The 12,077-nt window shown below is 44.0% G+C and overlaps 1 protein-coding gene across 10 annotated transcripts in view; it reads right to left on the bottom strand.

The window, feature by feature from the left end:
- Positions 1–12,077, bottom strand: part of TRIM16 (tripartite motif containing 16) — a 49,379-nt gene that overhangs the window by 25,368 nt on the left and 11,934 nt on the right. For 5 of the 10 annotated variants that reach the window (XM_081583887.1, XM_081583889.1, XM_081583892.1 and 2 more), the window contains one exon: positions 5,866–6,024. Coding sequence is in view for 1 of the 10 variants with exons in the window: in XM_081583886.1 (XP_081440012.1) it covers positions 5,880–5,905 (26 nt within the window). In the remaining 9 variants the exon portion in view is untranslated. The remainder of the gene's footprint in view (positions 1–5,865; positions 6,025–12,077) is intronic. The other 5 variants (XM_081583894.1, XM_081583895.1, XM_081583886.1 and 2 more) reach the window with 1 other exon arrangement.

Here is a 12,077-nt window from a genome sequence, read left to right as displayed (position 1 = left end):
TCAGAAATTAAGAAAGGGGACTTCCTTGGTCGTCCAGTGACTAAGACTCCACACTCCCAATGTAGGGGGCCCAGGTTCGATCCCTGGTCAACAACTAGATCCCATATGCCACAGCTAAGAGTTCACCTGTCCCAACTAAAGATTCCACCGCAACAAAGATGGAATATCCCGTGTACCACAACTAAGACCTGGCACAGCTAAATAATAAATATTTTTTAAAAAATAAATTAAGAAAAAGCAGGCAATCAGACTGAGATAAACAAGAATAATATAATAAACAATCATACATCTGAATTTGACCCATCTCTAGGGATAATACTTGATTGAGGCTGTGTCCTTTCCCCTGTTCTGGAACTGGCAGTCTTATCTTTAATGAAACTATGGTGATAACAGTGGGGTAGAGTTATCTGGAAGAGTTACACCAGTCCTCCAAATTCACTTTGCAGCTTTTCTGGTGAAATCCCAGAGTCTGAGAACCACAGAGATAGAAGCTGCACCATCACTCCTCCAGACACCAGCCCAGACTTCTCCTGCCACCTGGGCATGTGGGTCCAGTGGACTTTCCAGCCTATGGCCACCATCAGCAAACTGGTCCCCAGTCCTGCCTTTCTCTCAAGATGAAAAGACAGCCTCTTAGATCATGCTGGTAACTTGCAAACTAAGAGAACAAACTGCAGAAGAGAATAGACTCAAAGGGCCTTTGCTCTAAGTCTCAGAGCCGGATGGCTGTGACTACCCCAGCCCCTCCCCAGCCTCACCCCCAAGCCCCTGGTCCCTTTGTGGGGTAGTGACTGGTCCACTTGGGAAGAGGAGTGGTCCCAGGGTGCTGCACATGCTTGCTTTTCACAAAGACGAGGGACACACATGTTGGTTCAGGAAACAAGACTGTGAACCCGACAGGGTGCTCTGCCTTGCCCATGAGCACTTACCACAGAGCCTACAAAACTCATGCTGATGGACAGAGAAAACTGGCCAAAATCAGCTTCCACTGTGCCTTGAGTGACAGACCTCCTCCAACTTAAGGAAGCCAATGGGTCACTTTCTGCCTCATCCACAGAAGGTCTGGCCCTGGGCTGTTTCCAGGTCACTCTTGTCTGCCCATGAGGTGTGGTCACGGTGCACGCCTTGATCAGCAGTCCTCAAGCCACCCAGGTTCTCGGGGCCATAATTAGCTGCTGGACCTGCCAATAACTCCCATGGGAATTTTCAATGCCCTGGAAACAGGGAGCCCAGGATCCAGGCCACACACTCCAATCATTCCTCATACATTCCAGACCCAAGAGCATGATGTTTTATGTGGCAGGTGGTTACCACGTTCCTCAAACTGTGCCCTGTCCAACGTACATAACAACTCGAAGAACCATGTGAGAAAACCCAGAGTAACTACACAAACTAAACGCTAGTCCCCTTTACAGCTTAGGCATAAAACAGCCAAACAACCTTTTCTGACCAAATGAGCAAATCTTTTAAAGTATAGAACAAATGCTCTTTCCCACCCTGGGGACGGAAGATGGGTTCCAACTGTGGCTCACCCCAGAGGTCCCAGGACAGCTGCGGCTTTGGCCAGTTTCCTGGACCTGGGACAGCTGCACAGCCCCCAGTTAGAACAGGCTGGGACACCACACATTCCAAGTAGCCCTGTTCACTTTCGTAAAGGTATTTCAGGCCAAGAAGTCTTTCTGGGACTTCCCTTGTGGTACAGTAAATGGGAGTCCACCTGCCAATGCAGGGGACACAGGCTCCATCCCTGGTCCGGTAGGATTTCCATATGCCACAGAGCAACTAAGACCGTATACCACAACTACTGAAGCCCTCACGCTCTAGGGCCCGCAAGTCACAACTACTGAACTGCGTGCAGCTACTATTGAAACCCACATGCCCTAGGGCGCATGCTCTGCAACAAGAGAAGCCACCACAATGAGAAGCGCTCACATCGCAAGGAAGAGTAGCCCCTGTTCACCACAACTAGAGAAAGCTCGCGCAGAGGAACAAAGACCCAGAGCAGCCAACAATAAAATTTAGAAAGTTTTTTAAAAAAAAGAAGTCTATCTGTTTACCTCACCTGAACAGTATGAAAGAATGCAGAGCGAGGGCCTGTTCCAGGAAGGGAGCTGTCACCAGAGTTAACTACAGTGAGAACTAGGTGTGGAGACAGGGAGGAATCCAGCTGAGTCTGTTTGTGAGAATTCCACTCAGCATCCCATTGACTCCACTGGCCCAGCAAACACTTGTTTGCCAAGCATTTGCTTTTCCATCTTCTTGTAAACTGACTTCCTCCCCTCTGAAATCCCAAACCATTACCCACAACATCCTCTTTGTGTCTTTAACTGAAAAGTGTTGGTTGCTCATGTGTCTGACTCTTTGCAACCGCATGGGCTATAGCCCACCAGGTTCATCTGACCATGGGATTTTCTAGGCAAGAATACTGGAGTGGGTTGCCATGCCCTTCTCCAGAGAGTCTTCCTGATCCAGGGATCGAACCCAGGTCTCCTGCATTGCAGGCAGAATCTTTACCATCTAAACAACCAGAGTTGAAGACGGTATTTAGAGTGAGGGTTTCGACCACTTTGATAAGTTGTTCAGTTTTCCTGGGTGTCTCCCAAGTACAGGTATTGTTATTAAACTTTTACTTGATCTCCTCATGTTAATCTGTCTCATTTAACTCTCAGACCAGCCAGAAGAACCCAGATCAGTTCAGTTCAGTCACTCAGTCATGTCTGACTCTTTTCGACCCCATGGATTGCAGCATGCCAGGCTTCATTGTCCACCACCAACTCCCAGAGTTTACTCAAACTCATGTCCATTGAGTCGGTGATGCCATCCAGTCTCATCATCTGTCATCCCCTTCTCCTGCCTTCAATCTTTCCCAGCATCAGGGTCTTTTCAAATGAGTCAGTTCTTTGCATCAGGTGGCCAAGGTATTGGAGTTTCAGCTTCAGCATCAGTCCTTCCAATGAATATTCAGGACTGATTTCCTTTAGGATGGACTGGTTGGATCTCCTTGTAGTCCAAAGGACTCTCAAGAGTCTTCTCCAACACCACAGCTCAAAAGCATCAATTCTTTGGCGCTCAGCCTTCTTTATAGTCCAACTCTCATATCCATACATGACTACTGGAAAAACCATTGCTTTGACTAGATGGACCTTTGCTGGCAAAGTAATGCCTCTGCTTTTTAATATGCTGTCTAGGTTGGTCATAGCTTTTCTTCCAAGGAGCAAGCATCGTTTAATTTCATGGCTGCAATCACCATCTGCAGTGATTTTGGAGCCCCGCCAAATAAAATCTCTTACTGTTTCCATTGTTTCCCCATCTATTTGCCATGAAGTGATGGGACCAGATGCCATGACCTTAGTTTTTTGAATGCTGAGTTTTAAACTAACTTTTTCACTCTCCTGTTACACTTTCATCAATAGGCTCTTTAGTTCTTTGCTTTCTGCCATAAGGGTGGTGTCATCTGCGTATCTGAAGTTATTGATATTTCTCCCAGCAATCTTGATTCCAGCTTGTGCTTCATCCAGTCCAGCATTTCTCATGATGTACTCAGCATATAAGTTAAATAAGCAAGGTGACAACATACAGCCTTGATGTACTCCTTTCCCAATTTGGAACCAGTCTGTTGTTCTACGTCCAGTTCTAACTGTTGCTTCTTGACCTACATACAGATTTCTCAGGAAGCAGGTCAGGTAGTCTGATATTCCCATCTATTTAAGAATTTTCCACAGTTTGTTGTGATCCACACAGTCAAAGGCTTTGGCATAGTCAATAAAGCAAAAGTAGATGTTTTTCTGGAACTCTCTTGCTTTTTCAATGATATAGCGGATGTTGGTAATTTGATCTCTGGTTCCTCTGCCTTTTCTAAAACCAGCTTGAACATCTGGAAGTTCACGGTTCACGTATTGCTGAAGCCTGGCTTGGAAAATTTTGAGCATTACTTTGCTACTGTATGAGATGAGTGCAATTGTGTGGCAGTTTGAGTATTCCTTGACATTGCCTTCCTTTGGGACTGGAATGAAAACAGACCACACAGTCAAAGGCTTTGGCATAGTCAATAAAGCAAAAGTAGATGTTTTTCTGGAACTCTCTTGCTTTTTCAATGATATAGCGGATGTTGGTAATTTGATCTCTGGTTCCTCTGCCTTTTCTAAAACCAGCTTGAACATCTGGAAGTTCACGGTTCACGTATTGCTGAAGCCTGGCTTGGAAAATTTTGAGCATTACTTTGCTACTGTATGAGATGAGTGCAATTGTGTGGCAGTTTGAGTATTCCTTGACATTGCCTTCCTTTGGGACTGGAATGAAAACAGACCTTTTCCAGTCCTGTGGCCACTGCTGAGTTTTCCAAATTTGCTGGCATATTGAGTGTAGCACACACCATCATCTTTTAGGATTTGAAATAGCTCAACTGGAATTCCATCACCTCCACTAGCTTTGTTTGTAGTGATGCTTCCAAATGTCTTCCTCCCTGATGACGCTAAGATGGAGACAGTAAATACGGGAGTTGGAGGAGAGCAAAGGTGATAAAAAAGCATAGATGAATGTAAAACGGAAGCAAAGGCAAAGGTGGGAAAGTTCAGCCTGAAGAAATCCAGACAGAAGCCGAGGAGGACCTGCTCTGACTTCTGACCACACACCCTGGGTCTGTTCAGACTTCTGGGCTCTCTCCCCAGCATGACATCTCAGCCCTGGCATCTCAAAGCTGGACAGACCACATCCTAAGAAAATATGCACCAGAGACGCTTTTTAAGTCAGGCAGGAGACAGTCTCAGGATCTAGGTTGTTGTTCATTGTTTAGTCGCTAAGTGGTGTCTGATCAAGGTAGAATGTGCCTTAGGTCTGCAGCCCCGACCACGAACAGGCAAACAGGGCTTCCACTGACCCTGAAGGTATGTGCTCCCCTCCTGCTCTGGCTTCGTGTGTGTGCCTTCTGGATTGGTGTCAGGTTTGAAATTGGATCCTCCCTGGGACCCATCCTGACACCCATATGAACCTATCTGTTTTGTTCCCCTCAACTGAGCATAGGGGCTTCTGGAGTTTCATCTTTGAAATACAGTGTGGCTTCCTCTTAGGGACCAGGGAAAGAGTGTGTTCATTCTGTTCCCATAAACTAGAAATCCATATGGACCCACAGGGCCAGGAACATCAGGTCAGGCCCAGGCACAAAACACATGCCCTCCAGGGCTGCAAGAGAGCGGTGGGGATTACTGATGTGAGCCGTGGAGACTTTAGTTCCAGAACTGCTGTTCATTCGAAAAAGTGAATGCATATGTTCCATAGAAAGTATAGAAAAAGATCATAGGAGCTGGGTAGGACTGAAGGTCATCCACCCAACAAGGCTTGTTTGCTTCTGCCAAGCTGTTCTATTTGCTTTTCTAACTCATTCAAAACCAGTTACTCATTATTTAAAGGCATGAGGAAGGATCACAATATATTAAGTTTCTTAAAGATTGTATAAAATGGATTGTACACTAGGAGACTATGTCAAAAAGAACAGCGTTAGTACATGTGTGCCACTGCAGGAAACCCGGATTCCATCCCTGGGTCAGGAAGATCCCCTGGAGGAGGAAATGACAACCCATTCCAGTATTCTTGCCTGGAAAATCCCATGGACAGAGGAGCTTGGTGGGCTACCGTTCATGGAGTCACAAAGAGTCAGACATGACTGAATCACTGAGAAGGCACACCACATCTACGTGTAGACAGCAGGAATGAAGGTATTCCAGGTACTTCATCCAGAGATGCATGAAGTTATTCCAGGTAGTTGTGCTTTCTACCTGGAATGTGCTTTCCCAAATTATCCAACTTTTAAAATAACAACTCATATCATACATTATCATAAAATAGCGTTAATAACTTTAAAAAATAAACCTGTTTGTTGACACATCCCTTGTGGCAGCTCAGGGGTCATCTTCTAAGGAGAGATGTCCAAGACTCGGAAATCAGAAGATAAGTCTGCACTCAACTCAGCCACTGGTTCATTAACCACTTTTGCATGTCATTTGTCATCCAATCCTTTAGTTTCTTCACCTGAAAAACAAGAGTAGGACTTGCTTTGTCTAACTCTCAGGGTTATTGTAAGATTCTAAATTTTAAATCAAGATAGCGAAGCAGGTAACACAACATTGTAAATCAACGACATTTCAATAAAATAAAATTCAATAAGAAACAAGATAATGTAGTAGAACACTGGATAATGACTTGACAACCTTCAAAGGACACCCCTCCCTTTCTGCTGACTGCCCCGTCTCATGGCCACTACCTTCCCTTCTGCTCTTCTTGCTCCTCTCCCTCTCCCTGGCTGTAAAGACAAGAAATTCTTTGACGTTCAAGCCAAGATCACTTTCTCTCCCAGCTGATGCTCTGCCCTCAATGAGTACATCTCTTCCTTAACCTTCAGTTACCAAGTGGGCAAGTTGACATCTCCAGCTCAGACTTTCGGATCTCCGACTACATTCTAAATATAAAAACTTGGGATGTCCCTGGTGGTCCAGTGGTTACAACTCCATGCTTCCACTGCAGTGGCCACAGGTTCAATCCCTGATCAGGGAACTAAGACCCTGCATGCCACGCACTGTGGCAAAAAAAAAAAAAAATCACTCTAAAACCAGCACAAGATTAGGTATCAGTTCAGTTCAGTTCAGTCGCTCAGTCGTGTCCGACTCTTTGCGACCCCATGAATTGCAGCACGCCAGGCCTCTCTGTCCATCACCAACTCTCAGAGTCTACCCAAACCCATGTCCATCGAGTCAGTGATGCTATCCAACCATCTCATCCTCTGTCGTACCCTTCTCCTCCTGCCCCCAATCCTACCCAGCATTAGGGCCTTTTCCAATGAGTGAACTCTTCGCATGAGGTGGCCAAAGTATTGCAGTTTCAGCTTCAACATCAGTCCTTCCAATGAACACCCAGGAATGATCTCTTTTAGGATGGATTGATTGGATCTCCTTGCAGTCCAAGGGACTCTCAAGAGTCTTCTCCAACACCACAGTTCAAAAGCATCAATTCTTCGGCACTCAGCTTTCTTCACCATCCAACTCTCACATCCATACATGACCACTGGAAAAACCATAGCCTTTACTAGATGGACTTTTGTTGGCAAAGTAATGTCTCTGCTTTTAAATATGCTATCTAGGTTGGCCATAACCTTCCTTCCAAGGAGTAAGCGTCTTTTAATTTCATGGCTGCAATCACCATCAGCAGTGATTTTGGAGCCCCAAAAAATAAAGACTGACACTGTTTCCACTGTTTCCCCATCTATTTCCCATGAAGTGATGGAACCAGATGCCATGATCTTAGTTTTCTGAACGTTGAGCTTCAAGCCAACTTTTTCACTCTCCTCTTTCACTTTCATCAAGAGGCTCTTTAGTTCTTCCTCACTTTCTGCCATAAGGGTGGTGTCATCTGCATATGTGAGGTTATTGATATTTCTCCCGGCAATCTTGATTCCAGCTTGTGTTTCTTCCAGCCCAGCGTTTCTCATGATGTATTCTGCATATAAGTTAAATAAGCAGGGTGACAATATACAGCCTTGACGTACTCCTTTTCCTATTTGGAACCAGTCTGTTGTTCCATGTCCAGTTCTAACTGTTGCTTCCTGACCTGCATACAGGTTTCTCAAGAGACAGGTCAGGTGGTCTGGTATTCCCATCTCTTTCAGAATTTTCCACAGTTTATTGTGATCCACACAGTCAAAGGCTTTGGCATAGTCAATAAAGCAGAAATAGATGTTTTTCTGGAACTCTCTTGCTTTTTCGATCATCCAGCGGATATTGGCAATTTGATCTCTGGTTCCTCTGCCTTTTCTAAAACCAGCTTGAACATCTGGAGGTTCACAGTTCACGTATTGCTGAAGCCTGGCTTGGAGAATTTTGAGCATTACTTTACTAGCATGTGAGATGAGAGCAATTGTGCGGTAGTTTGAGCATTCTTTGGCATTGCCTTTCTTTGGGATTGGGATGAAAACTAACCTTTTCCAGTCCTGTGGCCACTGCTGAGTTTTCCAGATTTGCTGGCATATTGAGTGCAGCACTTTCACAGCATCATCTTTCAGGATTTGAAATAGCTCAACTGGAATTCCATCACCTCCACTAGCTTTGTTCGTAGTGATGCTTTCTAAGGCCCACTTGACTTCACATTCCAGGATGTCTGGCTCTAGGTGAGTGATCACACCATCGTGATTATCTGGGTCGTGAAGGTCTTTTTTGTACAGTTCTTCTGTGTATTCTTGCCACCTCTTCTTAATATCTTCTGCTTCTGTTAGGTCCATACCATTTCTGTCCTTTATTGTGCCCATCTTTGCATGAAATGTTCCCTTGGTATCTCTAATCTTCTTGAAGAGATCTCTAGTCTTTCCCAATCTGTTGTTTTCCTCTATTTCTTTGTATTGATTGCTGAGGAAGGCTTTCTTACCTCTCCTTGCTATTCTTTGGAACTCTGCATTCAGATAGGAATATCTTTCCTTTTCTCCTTTGCTTTTCACTTCTCTTCTCTTCCCAGCTATCTGTAAGGCCTCCTCAGGCAGCCATTTTGCTTTTTTGCATTTCTTTTCCATGGGGATGGTCTTGATCCCTGTCTCCTGTACAGTGTTACAAACCTCTGTCCATAGTTCATCAGGCACTCTGTCTATCAGATCTAGTCCCTTAAATCTATTTGTCACTTCTACTATATACTCATAAGGGATTTGATCTAGGTCATACTTGAATGGACTAGTGGTTTTCCCTACTTTCTTCAATTTAAGTCTGAATTTGGCAATAAGCAGTTCATGATCTGAGCCACAGTCTGAAATTAGACCCTGGGATGCATGCATTTCATTACAATTGAAAGGAAGGGATTAAGTACTAAAGGTTGTTAGTTCAATTGGCTAGCTGTTTGACAAAATATTAAGTTTTATCCCTAACTCACCCCTTACTCTAAAAAGTCTTGTAGGTCTTCATAGAACCATTCAACTTCAGCTTCTTCAGCATTACTGCTCAGGGCATAGACTTGGATTATGGTGATATTGAATGGTTTGCCTTGGAAACAAACAGAGATCATTTTTTCATTTTTGAGATGGCATTCAAGTACTACATTTCAGACTCTTTTGTTGACCATGATGGCTACTCCATTTCTTCTAAGGGATTCCTGCCCACCGTAGTAGATATAACGGTCATCTGAGTTAAATTCACCCATCCCAGTCCATCTTAGTTCGCTGATTCCTAGAATGTTGACGTTTACTCTTGCCATCTCCTGTTTGACCACTTCCAATTTGCCTTGATTCGTGGACCCAACATTCCAGGTTCCTATGCAATATTGCACTTTACTGCATCAGACCTTGCTTCTATCACCAGTCACATCCACAACTGGGTGTTGTTTTTGCTTTGGCTCCATCCCTTCATTCTTTTTGGAGTTATTTCTCCACTGATCTCCAGTAGCATATTGGGCACCTTGAAGGAAAGTTGCATGGCTGGAGGTAGCCTGGAGTTAAAACTCCCCTCCGGGTCCTCCCCACCATTCTATGCAAAACAAAGAACTCTCTCACCCGAAGAAAAAAATGGACATTAGGTTGATTACGCCCAGCTCCCAGCCAGTCCAGCCTCTGGCCAATCTCCAAAATTCCTTACCCTTGCTGTTTAAGAGATAACTACTCCGAACAACCTTGGAGAAGAACAGGCCTCCTTAAGACAGCAACTTTTCACATACGTGCCTATATATATTTACTCATTTCTTATGTTAGTGCTGCTGCTGCTGCTAAGTCACTTCAGTCGTGTCCGACTCTGTGCAACCCCATAGACGGCAGCCCACCAGGCTCCCCCGTCCCTGGGACTCTCCAGGCAAGAACACTGGAGTGGTTTGCCATTTCCTTCTCCAATGCATGAAAGTGAAAAGTGAAAGTGAAGTCGCTCAGTCCTGTCGACTCTTTGCGACCCCATGGACTGTAGCCTACCACGCTCCTCTGTCCATGGGATTTTCCAGGCAGGTTAGTGTAGCAGCTCACTAATCTGACTGCTGCTCCTTCTCGCCTCATTAAAGGTGATCCGTTCCTGTAAAGTGCCGGTCTCATTCTTTTTCTGAACCTCGCCTTCTCTAACTACCTTACCCTACACACCTACTGACCTGGGGAATTCATCTTTCAGTGTCCTATCTTTTTGCCTTTTCATATTGTTCTTGGGGTTCTCAAGGCAAGAATACTGAAGTGGTTTGCCATTCCCTTCTCCAGTGGACCACATTCTGTCAGACCTCTCCACCATGACCCATCCATTTTGGGTGGCCCCACACTGCATGGCTTAATTTTATTGAGTTAGACAAGGCTGTGATTGGTGTAATCAGATTGGCTAGTTGTCTGTGATTGTGGAACAACAGACTGGTTCCAAATAGGAAAAGGAGTACGTCAAGGCTGTATATTGTCACCTTGCTTATTTAACTTATATGCAGAATACATCATGAGAAACGCTGGGCTGGAAGAAGCACAAGCTGGAATAAACATTGCTGGGAGAAATATCAATAACCTCAGGTATGCAGATGACACCACCCTTATGGTAGAAAGCAAAGAAGAACTCAAGAGCCTATTGATGAAAGTGAAAGAGGAGAGTGAAAAAGCTGGCTTAAAGCTCAATATTCAGAAAACTAAGATCATGGCATCTGATCCCATCACTTCATGGCAAATAGATGGGGAAACAGGAGAAACAGTGGCTGACTTTATTTTTTGGGGCTCCAAAATCACTGCAGATGGTGATTGCAGCCATAAATTAAAAGACGCTTACTCCTTGGAAGGAAAGTTATGACCAACCTAGATAGCATATTAAAAAAGAGACATTACTTTGTCAACAAAGGTCCGTCTAGTCAAGGCTATGGTTTTTCAAGTAGCCATGTATGGATGTGAGAGTTGGACTATAAAGAAAGCTGAGCGCAAAAGAATTGATTCTTTTGAACTGTGGCGTTGGAGAAGACTCTTGAGAGTCCCTTGGACTGCAAGGAGACCAACCAGTCCATCCTAAAGGAGATCAGTTCTGGGTGTTCATTGGAAGGACTGATGTTGAAGCTGAAACTCCAATACTCTGGCCACCTGATGCAAAGAGCTGACTCATTTGAAAAGACCCTGATGCTGGGAAAGATTGAGGACAGGAGAAGAAGGGGATGACAGAGGATGAGATGGTTGGATGGCATCACCGACTCAATGGACATGAGTTTGGTTAAACTCCGTGAGTTGGTGATAGACAGGGAGGCCTGGCATGCTGCAGATAATGGGGTCTCAAAGAGTCAGAAACAACTGAGCGACTGAACTGAACTGAACTGAACAACCCTTACTCAAAATCAAAATTCAGACAAAGCAATAATAAGCAAAACATATAAAGAGCTACTTCAAATTGATTTTTCTAAATTGAATATAAAATTGGGAAATGTACTGATAAACATTAGAAAATATGAAAAAACATCCAACTTCATTAAGAATAATACAATAAAATATGAATTAAAGATAGTCAAATATTGAGGACTTCCTTGGCAGTCCAGTGGTTAAGATTCTGTACTTCCAATGCAGCAGGCTCGGGTTCCATTCCAGGTCAGGGAACTAAGAGGCCACATGTCACACAGCACAGCCAAAAAGTAAAAAAAAAAAAAACAGTATTTAATATAGGTATTAGGTACTAATGAATACCAATATAGGTGAGAATATGGGGAAATGGATCCTCTCCTGCACTTTGGAGCACAAATCAGTGCTTCTGAGTCATCAAGATTCCACCTTTCATGCACTCTGACTCATTACATTTCTGGAAACCTATCCTGTAGCCATAGCAGGATGATCACAGAATTGCTTGCATTTGGAAGAAAGGAAAAAAAAAACTGGTAAGAACTCAAGTGCCCATCAAAAAGAATATATATAAATAAATTATAGTATGTCCATACACCAGACACTATGCATCCATTTAAAGCACATGGTAGCTCAAGAGGACTTGTAAAGTTATCCAGAGTATAATGTTGAGAAAAAAAAGTGAGTTGTAAAACAAAAGAAACAGTACGATGCTGGTGACATATGTGTGTGTACATACACATATATACATACACATACACCCATACATGAGGAAAGATTCTGAATAGATACACAG

This window comes from Giraffa tippelskirchi, chromosome 3, assembly GCF_054371585.1.
Source record: "Giraffa tippelskirchi isolate mGirTip1 chromosome 3, T2T-mGirTip1v1.2.pri, whole genome shotgun sequence".
NCBI classification, from domain to species: Eukaryota; Metazoa; Chordata; class Mammalia; order Artiodactyla; family Giraffidae; genus Giraffa; species Giraffa tippelskirchi.
This window is presented reverse-complemented; position numbering and strand designations above follow the sequence as displayed.